Genomic DNA, 17666 nt, shown 5'->3' on the forward strand with positions numbered 1-17666 from the left:
ATGGAAAGGATTTCACCGTACCGCGACATATTCTCCCGAACGTACTGATCGGTGACCGCCGGGGGAAGGTCATGCACGCGTACTTCTATGGCATTGTCCACCATGTGCACAGGGATTTTGTATTCAATGTTATCACATTCAACACTGTGCACCTCGTTGTTAACCGAAGCGAATGCAATTGCATCGCTTTCACGTTTAAACATAATGTACACACAGTTAGACGCCTTGTTGAATTGAATCTCAGTTACTTTATTAGCGTCTAGATGCATTCGTTCTTTAAGTAAGATTTCAATTTCATTTGCTGCTGGTCTAACTTTGCATTGCTTGAATTCTATACAAATTGAATTTGGTCTTGTAGGCCAATATTCCGGCTTTGTTAAATCGTATTTGACCATTCCGTACACTCTATTGTTCACTGTACTGTATTGTCTTTGTTTCTGTTGTTTCGACCGTAAATGATTTTCGACTGCGTCGTGTGAGATGCGAGCACGAACTGATAACATGTTTTTGTTTTTGTTTCTCACAAAAGAAATAAAACCAGAACTAGAAATGACTCGAAAAGTTCATTTTGAGCGAGCTCTTAAACAATTCATATTGTTGTCCACATACACCGAAAGAAAACACGCCTAATGCAGAACTTTTCTTCATTAACCAACGAAAAAAAGGTTTGAAATTATGACTGATAAAATGAAAATAATGAAATCCAAAAACTGGCGTTATAAGCTTTCAGAGACAGCTATAAATCCGTCCGCAACCTTTTCCAATCCGGGGAAACCGTTCTGCCAACTTAACAACTGTGGATGTTATGATCAGTGCGATAAAATTACATTTTCAATCGAATAATATAAGATGAAAATGAAATTTATGGCCACTTACCGTCGGCATATTCCTACTAACTCATTCGACTTTTGCTGCCATTTTCAAGTGAAGCTCCCAGAATTTATCGTCAGTCGAATAATCGTACCTAGTCAATTGAAGTTTTGCTTGCTCGCTTTCAAGTACCAAATAGTCTATCTGCTTCATTGTCTTCGCTGTTGGTAGTAAGCAAGTTCAAATGAACAGAATTATAAATGGAGTAAATTATTAAAAATAAAAACTGAAGGAGGAAACTATTAATTTATGTATGTATAATCTGTAAATGCTATTTCAGCTATCTAATTTGTCTTTCATCTACTATCTTGAATCAATTCGAATGTTTACATGAACCTCATTTGAAGGCCGCTCTCACACTATTGAAAGAGATATTTTATTACTTCAAGAAATCAACTGACGGTGGTTAAACTGAGCTTCGGTTGGGAGAGAAACGAGCGAAGAACTGAATGCTACCCGTTCGGTACGTCAGGGAATGTTGTGTGTGGCAGAGTGTGAAGTTTACTGCAGTAGAGTAATCGTCAATGTGTTCCACATTCAGTTTCAATTGAATTGAATGAAGTTTTACTGCACTGGTTATGATACACAACGCGGAAGACTTTCCGCTAGAAAAGAACTTAGTATTTGATCTGACTGTGCACGATCGGTTGAGTTCACATTTTAGTTGATTTTCTGTGATCCAATTTCGCACTCAAAAACTTCATTCCTCTACCAGTCGATAACACTTTATTTCTCCGGTTGAGCAATGATATGTGAGGTTCCTTATGAAATCGGAGATCTTCACAGTCACTGAAGGCACAGATTGTTCGTTTTTGTTGAGAACATTTGGTTGTACTGGAGGGGAGTCTTTTTTCTTTTATTCACTACCTTTCTAGAAATGTTGAAGTTTAATAGAACGTTTTGAATATTTCGGATTGTGAAGCAACAGAATTATGGTATTAGTGGTAAATAAAACTGTTTTAATAGCGCGTTTACGGTTATGATTACATATTACTTTTAAATATTCACATAATATAATCGGAATCAATATACAGACACAAAGCATAGACCTTCACTAACAAAAACGAATGATAAAACAAAACTTCAATCACGAACGTGGGTAGAATATTTCCAGAAGCAAAATGCTTTAATCAATAATATATACTTTTCTTCATAAATTATCAGTTAAATATATAAAATAAAAGACATATATGTTCACTACAATAATACACTGATGTATACGTAAAAGAATACTAGTAAACGTGTTACTGTCATATCGTAGTAAACCTTAAAATAAAGCTTTCTTCTCGAGTAACTGTAGTTTAAACACAGCTATTTAGGTGTTTATTCGTTATAAGGAAATTAGTTCAAAATAATGGCTTCGCGCTGGACTTACATAGACGTAATGCTTGCAGTTTTATCTTTAAATTTATCAATGTATTTTATGTCGCTTTCCTTCCTTACATGGTAGCACATTCTACATACCAGCACTACTATTGGCTAGTAACAAAGGATTTACAATATTCACTAGTTGTAGTAGCATTCCGTACATAGTTTAATGTTTTTATAAATTAGATTTTCGGTGTCACTTAAAAGTATTCGAAAAATCATTTGATCAATCAATCAAAGAACTGATCAAAGCGACAATAATTAATTAGATCTTAGTATATATTCTCTATTTGCTTACATTGCAATTTTAAAGGTACACTCAATACACACAATTGTATCAGTTTCAGCGATAAAATACCAGGGTGCATGAAGCATCGTATTTTTCTAGCATAGAATTCTAGTCTTTTAAAACATGTCACTTAACAAACAGTATAGCAAAAATGTATGTTTGATTCTAGCAGAGATTTGTACAAAACAGACCACGCGGAGGTGAACTAGGCAGACAGGCCAGATAGTTGTTTCATTTTAAAGGTGAACGGTGATCGTGTCGGAGGCGTTCGCGGTGCTGGGAGAATGATTGTTGTCGGGAGTGGTGGTGGTGTTGCTGCTGGAGGTTGTAGTATCACTGCATTGTCTTTCGACTGGTTGGTTGAGAGATTTTTCCTCTGCAGTTTTGTTGTGTTCCTGATTGGTGGATGCTATGCTGTGTGATTTCCGAAGCAAGGCGTGTTGCTTCTGCTGAGGCCAAAGCGGATTCTCCAGAGCCTCGTCGGGACTTAGTGAAATATCGGCTATGATGCCACTTTCTGCAAACAACCTTGATCAGTTTCAGGATTTTACCCACAAAGCCAGAACTACCTACCCATTGAACATTGGCTCACGAGCGTGGTCGATCGTTGATGTTTCTTAAAGTTAGTCTTCAGAGGCGCTGGAGCTGTTGAATCGGTGATGCTGAGGGTGAGACGTTTGCAGGTGGTGATGCTTGCGGTTGTGCTATTTCCGCTGGAACTGCTGGTACTACAGCCGGATGACACTGCCGAGCTACTACCGACACCGCTTCCAATGGTGGCCGTGCCTTCGCAGCCACTTGCCGTCGAGCTAGTGCCAGTACTTACCACCGAGCTTCCGGACGATGAGCTGCTGACCGAAATGATCGATTGGGGTCTTTTCGAACTTTTCGACTCGGGCAACGTTCCGATGAAGGAGTTGCGCAGTTTGGGAGCTGTCGAAAAACCATCTGTTTAGGAGTCACCGTGCGGTTGGCCATTTCAATACTACTTACTCTTCCCGAACAGCGAAATACTGATGGAACGATCGTTAATCTGATCCTGGCTGGGACGGATGTCCAAGCACGGCTTACTACCGATACCCATTGAAGACATTTCGGCTAAGCGAACTTCCCGGTTTCGTTTCGCCTGCTTCCAGAGCAGTTTTGAGACTTCGTCGGTCCAGGCATTCTTGATATCTTCGCTCATGGTCTGCAGTGTCCAGGTGTCACCTGGTTTTCGTTTCCGGAACCATATCTCAAATTTGTACGGTGAATCTCCGACATGGGCCGTCAGTCCAATGTCGGACGTTTTGATGCTGTTCTTATAGATGTAAATGTCTAAATTCTGAAAAGTAATTGTCGATTTTAGCTACCATCACGTCGGAGCCGGAGATATTTGAATTTAATTACCTTTCGATCGGGGAATCGTCGTGCTTTGCTGAAAAGAACCAATTCTTCGAAGAGAAATACTTGCCGTAGAGATTTCTTCCCGGCTTTACCTTCCCACACGAGAAATTCATTCTGCCGTAACAGACGGCCTTGTTCCTTCACATTGACATCGCAATCCCGCAGGGAATCCATGGCTAACAGATCATTACCGTGCCGTAGCTGAAAACGAACCATTTCTTCTGCCTTTTGTAACTGCTCCAGATCTTCCAGAATTTCGGGGTTGGCAGTATTCTGGAAGCAAAATTGTCAGAAAATTCCCAATCTAGATTGCACACAGAAAATCAATCCTACCTGAGCGGGAGCGCAGGCTTTCATCAGCTGCTGCAGCAGTAGTGCATATTTTCCCATTCGTTGGACCGGTTTCAACAGATATGATGCTAGATCCATTTTGTCGTTCAACTCCAACTGTTTCGTTTTGAAAAAATGAGTTCCATTCTCACTCATCAGAGAATCACTCTTTGGTTTATTTTTGTTGTACAACGCGTACAGGTAAAACTTGGACTCATGGCGAAGGAACGCGCTACCAACCTTGATCGGGTGATGTTCGCAGCTGTTGATGTGAAAAACAACTCGACAATTAATCATCCACGATCGGAATCATCTTTACGACATCGAATACTTACTTTTCCAATTCGCCCAAAAAGTGCTGCTGATGAAACTCGCATATTCGTTCGATGTTACCGAAAATGACGTTTCGTTGGCCTCGCAAAGCTTGCGGTATGTCCTCGCGTAGAAGTTCTTGCATGTAATTTTCGATTACGTACTGCAGCGATCGCACGTAGTCGCGTTCTGTTCCAATCATCTCTCGCATGATCAATAGAAGCGTTCTGAAAGTAGCAGGATATTTTCAGTTTGAAAGAATAACTCTCCATTCGAAACAATCGATGTTGGTACTTACTTTTGCGTCTTCTGGTCAAAAATGTTGTTCTCTTCGTAATCCAGTTGCAAGTTCGACGCGTGACAATACAGATGGGCATTGGCCTGGAGCGGTATTTGTAGATCTAGAGAAGGCTTTGACATCCCTTCAAAGCAGTCCTCGTCTAAGTCATCACCGTTGGCACTAATCGAAATGGAAATAATGTCGTCATTAGTGAACATGTTTTTTTCTTCCGTTTGTGACAGATTCGCTTTCACCCACCATTCATTCTTCGGATCATTGAGACTCTGGCAGGAACAAGTCCGTTCGAGTTTCTCATTGCCCTCACAACGATCGCACCCACCAAGACCGGAATCGGCCATTTTGGATTGCTCTTCCTCGTCATCATCGTGGTGATGTCGATGAATGTGAACATGGTCCGTCTTGCAGCCCGATCCGTTCGACTCGATCAACGTCGAAACGCATCCTTGCACTGCCGGACGTTGTCCAAACTTTCCCTTCTCTGGCGTACTGGTGGCGGTGATCGTATCATCGGATAAACTTATATCTAAACTGATGTTATCACTGGTACTGGTAGTGTTGGTATCTCTGTTGTTGTTCATGGCTTGCAGCAGCTTTCTGCATTGATCTGTCAGCGGAGCAACGTCGACCTTTTCGGTTAGTTTGATCATTTCCGTCTGGGCACTGCCGTCCAAGGACTGCGCACCGAGTAAAGAATGCAATCGAGCGGCCCCTTCCAGACGTTCGCGGGTTCGCTCCAGTCGGTCCTTGTGCTGTTCGAGACAATCTTTCAACATCTTCAGTGTGTCTTTGAGAATCTCTAGCTCTGCGGAGGCGTCGTACAGATCCTTTCCCTTGGTTATGTGCTTCATCGAAATGAAGTAAAACTTTTCAAATTCCTGACTAATTTCTTTGACGCGATCGGCGCTCTCCATTGCGGATGACTCATTGTAGCTCTGCAGGGATTGGCTGCCATCGTTCCGAATCCACGAGATTACCTGGTAACGAATTGAAAAACGTGAACTTCATGGAAACTGAATGCTTTCGCTGCATTATTTGTTAAATTATTTACACAATGTGTTGATTATTCAAATAACCCAAACCACATTAGTACAGTTTCCTATGCTTCAACTTCGTGCTGTAGCTGTATAAAGAAATAGAATGCATGATTACCTTTGACATTTATGCGAATTCACCATAAAATATTTTCATAACTGAAAATGTACATTTTGAGACTATTATGCTTCCTATGTTATGCATCCTAAAACTTTTCAGAATTGCAGACACAATTTTTAGTCATGTCGATATTAAAGTTGGTTGGTATAAAATTGGTTATTTAAGGCTGACTAAAAGTAAATTGGTACGCCCCTCGCACTCCGCTTCTCGCACTTCTGTAGTGTTGAGTATCAAAAATATTTCTCTTCGGTTAGTTTACACTTCTATAAAATACAACTGGTGCAAGTTTGATCAAAGTAGTCGACGGTGTTTAGAAATATTCACGCTCTTTGAACATAACTCATGGTTTGAGTTGCGATTACTCAAATTCATAAACTGGAACAATATGTCAAAATTTGAGTATGGATTTGAGTAGAGTAAACTCATTGTCATTCGCATTATTAGCGTTGAGTTTTTAAACATTTGAGTGAAAAAAATACTTCTTGCAGTTCAGAGCGTTTTCATTCTCGGAATATTCTTATAGAAATAAAGAATGCAAGAATATGTCGTTTTCCATTGCCGTTTTTAGATCCGGGTTTGAAAACATGAATCAACGTCAATCATCGATGTTTTGTGGTTTCAATTATGCTTAGTGAAAAGCCCAACATAAGGGTATCAAAATAATTCAATTTTGATTCCAAACCTTTCAAAAGGAAACGGTTTTGAATCACTGTTTTGCGCATTCAAAAGAAAGAAGAATAACTTTGTATATAAAAATAACAAAGAAAAGTTGAACTTACTCAAATTTTGAACAAAATATTTTTTTCTAATTTTGAGTAAAAATTACACAAGTTTTGACAATTTTGTCCCTTAACTCAAAAATGCGTAGATAGGTAACTCAAGTTTAGAATACGTGCACTTTTTATGAATTTGAGTGATGTGTCACTCAATTTTGAGTTATGGGTGTTGTCAAATGGAACTCGATAAATAATAAAGATACTGTGCATAAGCACCTGGAAAATCCAATCCAAAAAAATCTGGTCCGATTTTTAAGCTGGTTATAGTGCTGAAGATGTCGAAAACGATAGTTCGTCAAGTGTTCTATAATCCTATCAGAAAACTCTAGAAAGGAATCGTACACGTCAAACTCGATTTAGGTTTACATCGCGACTGAACTTGGGATGACCCACTACCCAATGAGGTTCTGGAATGGTGTGTCGCCAACAAGATCTGCTTTTGTTCCAAAATGGACCAGATTCTGGACAAGTATAAAGAAAATCAGGAAACAAGTTTATTAAAATGTATAATTTTAGCTCACCAATGAAAATGAACATTTTCAGAGAATGTTTCACTTTTTTCCAATCTCCTTTGTAATAAATGTTTATAGTGGCAGCACTGTGTAATTAAAATCACCATCAAGCCGTTTTTCTTTTTAGTGAAACAAAGTGTAACCAAAAAAGATTTGTTAAATTAGTGTAAACTCGAAAGTGTGTTTAGTTTTACGAGAAGAATGAACTGTTGTGTTCCACACTGTGGTCACACTAAGCATTTCTATCCAAACTTGACTTTTTCCGGTTTACAAAAGATCCGCTAATACGTCAACAATGGATTCGATTTTGCGTTCAACATGAGATATTTCGTGTTTTGTCAATTAATTGTTTTTAAGCATTAATATATAATAATAAAATGCCAACACATTTTTCATGTTTATTTCAAATCAAAAACCGACGCTAAAAATTTAAATTTAATAAATTGTTTTTTCTTAGCATAAATTTATTAAAAAATCTGTAAATATGGCTACACTGTAGCCGATACGTTGGTAATTATTCCACAGGGCGAAAATGACGAGAAGGATGATTCGGAAAGAAGAATAAGAAGCCAGGTGTCAGGTCTTGTCTTAGGTGTTTCCAGGATTGCTTAATGGCAAAGCATTTCCACGAGCTCCAGAAAGTTGACATACTCGAGTCCGGCCTGAGTGGGATACTATTTTACATTCATCTATCGTTTGCAACATACATAAACATTAGCATTCAACCTGCTTCTCGTTGGATTGATATGCAATTCAAACTAATTTGATAATGATAATAATAGAATCATTTATAAACGGTGTTTGGCACGTGTGTGATTGAAAACATAGATCATATCTCAAATATATATCAAAACCATCGCGAAAAAGCGAAAAAATTAGACATTTCTACGGACTTCTGTGTCAGTACATTATTGGTTTTTTGTCGTTCTCTTTGTTAGCCATTTTGTCAGATTATTCAATGGTTTTATTTTTGTTTATAGGAAGAATATAGAAAAAAGATCCCCAGTATTAGACAGATCTAAAAATGTCTGTGAGTGTATTGTCTATTCCTATGCTCTTGTTTCTCGGAGGTGGCTGAACTGATTTCAATAATCCTAGTTATACCTTCTATAAAAGTATCAGTACATAATTGTGATTCAGAGTATTTTCCGTCCAGATTGTCATTAAAATAATGTTCAAAGAGCAATTGAAAATTGTTTGAATTTTTATGTGTAATGGAGACTTATGATAACCCATCACTCAATAAGTCATGGGACATCATCATTAGAAAATCCACATGAGGTCTTTCAAAAGACCATGTGTGAAATTTCGTGGCATTTTGAGAAAAAAGTGACAGCCATTTAAGAGCATGTTCAAGAGTGTTCTAGTTCTAGATGCATAATTTATGTCAGTTTTAAATTTAGAATTTATAACAAAATAAACTGGCAGCCTTAGCAGCGTTTTATCTGTGTTTCAAATATATATAAAAAAAAATAGAACAGTAACGTATACCAGTTTTAAATTTGACAGTAGAACTGTTCGAATAAATAAAACTAAAACGGCTTGCTGGGGATACGTTTGTTTCAGTTTCAGTTATATTATAGACCACCCATATGAATCTTGCAGCTGCTGAATTTGCTCTAAGTGAACCTTTTTTTTGTCATTTTCAAAATAATGGATTCAAAATAATTTCTGGGACAAGTGAAACCATTTCTTTGAATGTATTATTTATAGCAATATGCAATATGAGTTAAATTTAAATTGTAAAGATTCAAGTTGGGTGTTCAGTCACGAGTGTGGACTGTTCAGCTCTATTATAGACATGATTTGGTTAGTACCATTAAGAAGTCATTTGATTTAAAGCGATTCTGTGATTTTAGGTAGGGAAAATTGTAAACCCATTTGTAATATGTAACTGGGAAAAGGAACTTATATACTAACTTACAAACTAATGAAGAGAGCGAATCGATTAAATTCAAGATTGCATCGATTTTTGTCGGAGTTTGCTTATTATATCTTGTTCAGTTTGGTCAATAATTTATTCATGCAATCGTCGTTTGGTATATAATTTTATTATAAATGGGCGCTGGCAAAGTTGGAGTAAGATTCACTTTTTTATCGAAAAAGCGACGAAGCTCATTTCTGGTTGAATGGATACGTCAACAAGCAATATTGCCGCGTCTGAAGTAAAGACCAGCCAGAAGCATTGCAATAGCTACCAATGCATCCCAAAAATATTACTGTTTGGTGTGGATTATGGGTAGGTGGCATTCTTCCTTTAATATCGACCGATATGTTGGAAAGAGTGTGCTAAAAATGGACCTTGCACATGGGTCATCTGAAGCGGAGCCGCGGCCAACATTTGCATGAAATCATCTTCAAACATTAAATTATATTGATCGTTATGGTGATAATTTGACTTTGCCACTTGCACACCTCAATCCTGTTGTTCCTGAACGAAATTTCAGTACATTATGACAGCAATAATTGCAGCATGTGGTTCGAAATAGTGGAGCACATGGATCAAGTAGGCTTAGTAAAATTTGCACACAAATTAGCTTGTTCAGCCGTCTGACAGCCGAGCGTATGCGGGTGGCCAAGCATTGCACAACTTGGTAAGTGTCAAAATCTAGCATACATTGAGTGAAAAATTTCCAATTTCACACAAAACAATTTTGTATATTTTTCAACTTACTCTATAGATTTTCCTTGTGCAATATAGCCCAAAACTCTCGTCATTCGTTTAACACGGGATCTGGTTGAGATTAACATTTCGTTATTTTGAAAGACTTTTGTTTTGAGACGAAGAAGAATATGCTGACAAAATGGCTAAACATGTAAGATTCTGTTGATAAGAAAAACCTTTACCGAATATTTGTACATGTTTCCCCTATTATGGTTATTACTTACCTGCTAGATTATTACTAAACTCTCGCGATTACTCAATACCATATAAAAGCTAAGAATTACTGAGCAAATTTTGACCCAGTTTATTAACTCAACATGATTTGAGTTGTTCATTAGTTTTGCTTGGCTTTTCTAATCAAATTGGAATAAGTCGAAACTGAAAACAGACCCTGTCAGTTTCAAAGTAGGTCTAAAATTTGCAAGAGTTTCCAGTATTAGGACTTCAATTTTGCTGTCAAGAGTCGTAACTTTTTCAATGATGCAATTACTCTAATGATACTATTTAGAATCCGGAATTTTTCGAAAAAACTCAGTTTTCGTACTGAATGAGTAAGCTTTCTTATGTAACAACAAAAAAAACAACAACATCAAAAAACTAGTGTTGAGAGGGGTGTCGAATTATGAACTGCTCCAACCCATCAAGTAACTCGTCAAATCACCGGATTCGATAACGCTGTCGATATCTCCGGAAAGCTTAGCGCAGATCAAACAGACCCGTTGCCCAAAAACTTTCCCAAAATCGTGTGGCCTGCGCTCAAATTGGTAATCAAGCGAAAATTTAACACTTTTGATGCAACACACTAGCGCCTTGCTTGTTTGCTTACTGTTGTTTTGTTTTCCGCTGCTGCCGTTAGGCAGTCATTTGTTTTTTGTAGCAACGACGGAAATTGAAACTTAACCGTGAAAAATTGATCACCTAACACGCATCATTACCTCATTGATCTCGTCATCCAGCGCGCGCTGTCGCGTCATTTCTCTGAGTCTTTCTCTCCTTTGCTCGGTCAGCTGTTCCAGTTTGCGGGCTGCCCGATCGACCTCCTGGTAGATGGTGATCACTTCCCCGAGCCGACCATTTATGAGGTCCTTTTCGCTGCCCCCACTGGTGTTGGCAGTATTTTGCAACAGCTGCTGTTGCGGCTGCTGCTGTTGGTGATGGTTGTTTCCGTTAAAACTATTGCCCACGAGGCGATTGTTACTATCTAGACTACACATTCTAACTAAATTTTTGGTTTGATTAAGCGTTTGTTTGTTGTTGATAACGGTTAGTTTGTCCTGAAGTCGTTGTATGGTGTTTGGCCCTTTGCGGCGAAGACTCTGCAGTTCGGAGTCCATCAGGGCACGGCTGAGGGCCCGGTGCTGGGAGTGCAGTTGCCTTCGCGTCGGCACCAATCCCTGCGTCTCCAGGTTGCGTATGTCGTTCAGTACGGTGACCAACCGTCGGCCGGTTTCTATACACTGCAACTGCAGTGGTTCCAGGGTACGGAAGAAATCGATCCATTCGCGCTGATCGTGTACGTAGAAACCGCCACACCGAATCGGAAGGTTGTCGGTACCGATGAAGTTCTTGACCGTCTCATTGTTGAGATACTTGATGTGTACGTTCAGATTGCGGATCAGCTCCTTCGGTGGGTGTTTGTTGTCGGCTGGATCGTACGAACCGGACACGTAGATCGAACCGAACTTGAGATGGCCGTTCAGAAGCTGCAGTGCACTGTCCAGCGTTTCCAGAAATGTGAGCTGCGAACTTTCGGTCAGCAGCAGGTGGATGCAGTATTGTGAGGGGCTGAAATGGAAAGGAATGAAATAGTATTGAAATGAAATTTTTCAACCGAATTTTTTATGTCTTTTTACTCGTTCAGAGATTGTCGGAACGACTTCTAACCGGATTGGTGCAACGCAACAATAACGTCCATAAATAAAGTGTCAAAAATAATCACATCTGCAGGCTATTTGCTTTAGCATATCGACCGATTCTTTCTCTCATTCTAAATTATTCAAAAAAAAAAACACATCCTCATATTATGCGACCGGCATGTGAGCCAGCATAATAACTGCTTTCTGGTGAATCATGATAAATGATTGGGCTAAATTTTCAATTACATGCCAAGTAGCAACATCCCGCAAGATGATGTTGCGAGAAACTGCATTTCGAGCTCAGCTGCAATTACAGATCCCAACCCAAAGACCAGCATTAATTTTCACTTCACTCGACAGAAACGGTATTCGGGTTGGTCCGGAAGATAAGAAATTGGTGGAAATTGGTCGCTCGGTCAGCGAACTTAAGTACATTGTGTTGTGGCAGTCGGGTAACTCGATGCCAGTCCCAGCAAAACCAAGGGAGAATTAAATGTTACAGAAGCTGCCCGGACCTTATGCACACGATTTAGTGAAACTGAAATTATGTTATGAAATTGTTTCTAATAGACAACAGATACAATACAGTTGTGGCTGAATCCACTATTTAATGCCTGATGGTTGATTGTCTCTTCACACAATTTTCCTTTAAAGGTTCTTTAGGCAATATTGGAAAACCAGCCATTGCTGAAAACGCCAAAACTTTTGTTCTAGCTGTTGTCAATTGAAAACTTATAAAAAGTGATCTTTTAATTTCGCAGTTCACCTTTTAATCAAACAATATGATACTCAATATATAGAGTGGTTAGTGGAATTAATCGATAATAAAATCAACCAATAGTGGTTATGTCAGCACCGTAGTGAGGGTAAGTCGATTGAGGCGACCGCCGCGGGCGCCAACATCCAGGGGGCTCTAAAACATGATGGAATTGGTAAAAAATGTTGTACGATTAGTTAATAAAAGCATTAAATTCTTGCGTTTTTTTAGGGAAAACTATTTAAATTATATTAAGTTTTAGATTAGTATTTTACTGCTACAAACATTTATCATTGATATACATAAAGATGTAATTCTACTGTCATTTAGAATACAGAACCGCCATTCAGCGCCGACCGTAACCGTTATTTTTCATGCCCATGAGACGCTCTCTTCTCGATTGTGGATGTACATTTGGACCTACCAAGGAGCAAATTCTCAGAGAGCAAACCTATTCACCTCTTGAAGAGCAAAAATAAGATTTTCTAAAAGCCATTGGGAAGGTTCCCCTTACTCTCTCAAAGGGATTACCATTCCCGAGAGTTAGCATTAGGGTGATCCAAATTTATATAAATACAGGCAGATTCTGTACTACAATTCCCTGCACCGATATCGCACGTTTTGACGTAGGACTGCTCTTTGATCTATTTAGGAAGGCGAATTCAAAATAGTCGCAAATCGCATTGATTCGAGTAGATATAACTATATATTTTTTGAGATAGTTGGTGGTCCAAACTGTAATAAATAACGTAATAACCAAGCCGTACTCATAGCTTCCCCTAACAGAGACGACAATTTCGTTTACAATAAATCTCATTGCAATTCGCATAGAATGGACGCGACTATTTAAACTGAGCCTCTTCACACAATCGAAATTAGTATGAATCGACTTGCATTCTGTACGTTTCATTTATGTCGTGAAAATGGATTTTATGCTCATCAGCTTTATGTAGATTTTTAGGGTCGTCAAATGGTGAGATAACTAAGTCCTCACAAGTTCCTATCTCATGCCTCCCCGTGTGTCTAAGATGACATTTGGTCAATAGAACGGCGTCGACTGGGTGCTATCGCCTTCTGCGTTAGTAGCAGAATGAGAGAGTGCGAATTGACTCATAAGTTAAAGCCCATCCTAAAGTGCAATGTTTATCATAGTATATTACAACATATGATTCTGTTGTTTATTAAATCATGTATTATTATTATTATTATTATTATTATTATTATTATTATAATTTTTATTATTGTTATCATTATTATTATTATTATTATTATTATTATTATTATTATAATTTTTATTATTGTTATCATTATTATTATTATTATTATTATTATTATTATTATTATTATTATTATTATTATTATTAGAAGAGCGTAACTTACACTGCCACATTAACTGTTATATTGTATCATAGCATATTATTTCATATATTATCGTCTTACATGTTTTTTTGTCTTTTATGTTATTATATAATATGTTGTATGGTATTATACTGCATTGCATTATATCATATTATAATGTATTATATTATATTATAGGGTTTATTATGAGTAGTACTACTCAGTCGGTGTTGAACAGTCGTTCGCACCGCACGCGTATAGCTCTTGGCTCCTGGAATTTTTTTCTGGCTACCTAGAGTTTCATTGATTCAAGGCTTCAGTCTTTTTCAAGGCTACCTGAATCACTAACTAAGTGACTAAGTGATACAAAGAGTGATATTAGAGTGACTAAGAAATTAATCAGCCTTTTTTAAGGCTAGCTAGGAGTCTAATCGAAGACTAATTTAGCCTAGTTAATTTAATTTAAAATTTCATTAATTTCAAAAATGCCTGCGTCCAACCGGAAAGGCAACAAGCCTAAGGCTAAAAATAATTCAATACGGAATAAATCACAATCCGTTATTCAACATTTTTCTAATAACATTCACGATCTTATAGAATCTGAATGTAAAAATAAAAGACAACGGACGGATTTCCCTTCCGTTGATCCTATGCCGTCTAACAATATTTACGAGATTCTTCCTGAATCCGATTGTAGCGACATAGAAGAAAATTCTTCAAAAATTCCCAAAATGGACGCTTGTCGTTCTGGGAAGAAACATCAATCTATGCCACCAGTGAAGGTGATGATTTCCGACTTCAAAGCATTCCGTACTGAGCTTTCTACTTTTCTCCCGGAAGTAAAAGTCTCATTTCAAATCGGACGAAGAGGAGAATGTCGAGTCTTGGTGGATGGATTGGAAGATTACGAACGTCTTATTCGATATTTGTCCGAAAAACTTCATAAATTTTATTCATATGATATAAAATCAGACAGACCCTTCAAGGCTGTCTTGAAAGGATTATCAAATGATCAAAGTATTGATGAAATTAAAAATGAAATAAAAGAATTGCTTGGTTTTGCCCCTTCCCAAGTAATACTTATGAAAAAAAGAGCGAATGGTACTTCTAAACCACGCTCTGGAATTTCCCATGAACTTTACCTAATACACTTCAATCGAAGTGATGTAAACAATTTGAAAATTTTAGAAAAAGTATGTTTCATTTCCCACATTAAAATTCATTGGGAACATTATAAACGGCATAATCGTATTGCAAACTTAACGCAATGTCGTCGTTGCCAAGGCTTCGGCCATGGAACCAAAAATTGTCATATGGATATACGGTGTTTGAATTGTGGTAAATCGCATTCGAAAGACGTTTGTCCAATGAATGAAACCACTGATAAATTTTCATGTTCAAATTGCAATGGAAATCATAAATCCAATTATTTGAAATGTCCTGTCAGGGAAAAAATTTTAAACGCTCGTTCGCTTAGACAACAAGTCAAATCAACGACCTTAAATTTACAGAACATACCTGAAAATTCTTCTAAGGCACCTGCCAATTCGTCTTCTAACGAAAACAATTTATTGACAGGTAGATCGACCTCGTCATCATCTTCTTCTAATGTCAGTTATGCTGGTATATTAGGTAGAAATCTATCTCCTATTTCTTCTAATGTAAATAATCAAAACACAGGACCGCCTTGCAGTTCTTCTTCTAACGAAAACAATTTATTAATAGGTAGACCGGCCAAATCATCTTCTTCTAATGGCAGTCTACCTACAAATATTCCTTCAATGCCATTCGCTTCTTTAAATGAAGTCGATTTAGGCGATATAACTGAAAATAAAATGATCTACCTACAAGATCAACTTTTTCAAATGATCATCCAAATGAATTCGACTTCATCACTTTTTGAAGCATTTCAAATCGGATGGAAATTTGCAAATAATATTATAATGAATTTAAAATTTAACAGTGATGTTAAATAATTATTTGAATATTTTAAATTGGAATGCTCGATCTTTGAAATCGAGTGAAGATGAATTTTATAATTTTCTCAAAGTTCACAAAATTCATATTGCCATTGTGACAGAAACTTTTCTTAAACCAAATGTAAAATTGAAAAGTAATCCACATTATGTGGTTCATCGATTTGACAGGTTTACTGGAATGGGTGGTGGAGTTGCCATTTTTGTCCAACGGCAAATTAAACATCGAATTTTACCTTCTTTCAATACTAAAGTTATTGAAAGCTTGGGAATCGAAGCTGAAACCATTCATGGAATTTATTTCATCGCTGGAGCATATTTGCCATTCCAATGCACCGGCGAACAATTAAATTTCTTTAAAGGCGATTTGCAAAAACTTACAAGATATCGATCGAAATTTTTCGTAATAGGGGACTTAAATGCTAAGCATGTCCAGTGGAATTGTAGGCAAAATAACAGTAATGGTAAAATACTTCATAATCAACTCTCAGCTGGTTACTTTACAGTTCTTCATCCCAGTAATCCTACTTGTTTCTCTTCAGTGAAAAACCCGTCTACAATTGATCTGGTTCTAACAGATCAAAGTCACATTTGTAGTGAACCGATTACTCATGCTGATTTTGACTCAGATCATCTTCCTGTAACATTCAGACTTTCCAACGAAGCTATAATTAATCCAATTAGTTCTATTTTCAACTATCATAGAGCTAATTGGTTGGATTACAGATCTCACATTGAAAATCATGTGGATCATGAAACTATTTTAGAAAATTCTGCGGACATCGACACAGCAATTGATAATTTGAATCATTATATTATCGAAGCTAGAAATCTTTCAGTTCCCAAAGCTCAAACTAAATTAAATTCTCCTATCATCGATGACAATCTTCAACTGCTCATTCGGTTGAAGAATGTTCGTCGACGACAATATCAACGTTCTCGTGATCCTGCTATGAAAAACATAGTTAAGGATTTACAAAAAGAAATTAAACATAGATTTACTCTTTTGCGAAATGAAAATTTCGCTAAAGAAGTTGAACAAATTAAACCATATTCTAAACCTTTCTGGAAACTTTCTAAGGTTCTTAAGAAACCTCAGAAACCAATTCCTGCTCTCAAGGAAGGAAATCAAATACTTCTTACAAATGGTGAAAAAGCTCAAAAGCTAGCTCAGCAGTTCGAGAGTGTCCACAATTTTAATTTAAACGTTGTGAGTCCTATTGAAAATGAAGTCTCACTGAAGTATGATCATATTTCAACCCAAGTGTTATCACACGATGACATTATTGAGACGAATTTTGATGAAATTAAATCAATTATTAGGAAACTCAAAAACATGAAGGCTCCTGGTAATGATGGAATTTTTAATATTCTTATTAAAAATCTTCCCGATGTTGCCTTGAGACTCCTGGTTAAAATTTTCAACAAGTGTTTTTCATTAGCTTACTTCCCAAAAAGATGGAAAAACGCTAAAGTAATTCCTATCCTAAAACCTGATAAAAACCCAGCAGAAACATCAAGTTATCGCCCAATTAGCTTACTTTCTTCTATCAGTAAACTTTTTGAAAAAATTATCTTGTTAAGAATGATGACTCATATAAATGAGAATTCAATTTTTTTACCAGAGCAGTTTGGATTTCGTCATGAACATTCAACTACTCATCAACTTGTCAGAGTAACGAACATGATAAAATCAAATAAATCTTCTGGGTTATCCACTGGAGTTGCTCTTCTAGACATAGAAAAAGCATTCGACAGTGTTTGGCACAAAGGTTTAA

General features: G+C 37.3%; 1 protein-coding gene across 1 annotated transcript in view; it reads right to left on the reverse strand.

Annotated features, from left to right (window-relative positions):
• Positions 1-1808: 1808 nt before the first annotated feature.
• LOC131434407 (uncharacterized) overlaps positions 1809-17666 on the reverse strand; it is a 1178250-nt gene continuing 1162392 nt past the window's right edge. Inside the window, exons 8-16 of the mRNA XM_058601081.1 lie at positions 10897-11746; positions 5094-5830; positions 4854-5015; positions 4579-4782; positions 4247-4505; positions 3917-4186; positions 3521-3851; positions 3101-3460; positions 1809-3044 (exon numbers count right to left, since the gene is read on the reverse strand). Coding sequence (XP_058457064.1) covers positions 2764-3044; positions 3101-3460; positions 3521-3851; positions 3917-4186; positions 4247-4505; positions 4579-4782; positions 4854-5015; positions 5094-5830; positions 10897-11746 — 3454 coding nt within the window. The 3' untranslated portion in view covers positions 1809-2763. The remainder of the gene's footprint in view (positions 3045-3100; positions 3461-3520; positions 3852-3916; positions 4187-4246; positions 4506-4578; positions 4783-4853; positions 5016-5093; positions 5831-10896; positions 11747-17666) is intronic.

The sequence above is a fragment of the Malaya genurostris genome, chromosome 3 (assembly GCF_030247185.1).
Source record: "Malaya genurostris strain Urasoe2022 chromosome 3, Malgen_1.1, whole genome shotgun sequence".
NCBI lineage: Eukaryota > Metazoa > Arthropoda > Insecta > Diptera > Culicidae > Malaya > Malaya genurostris.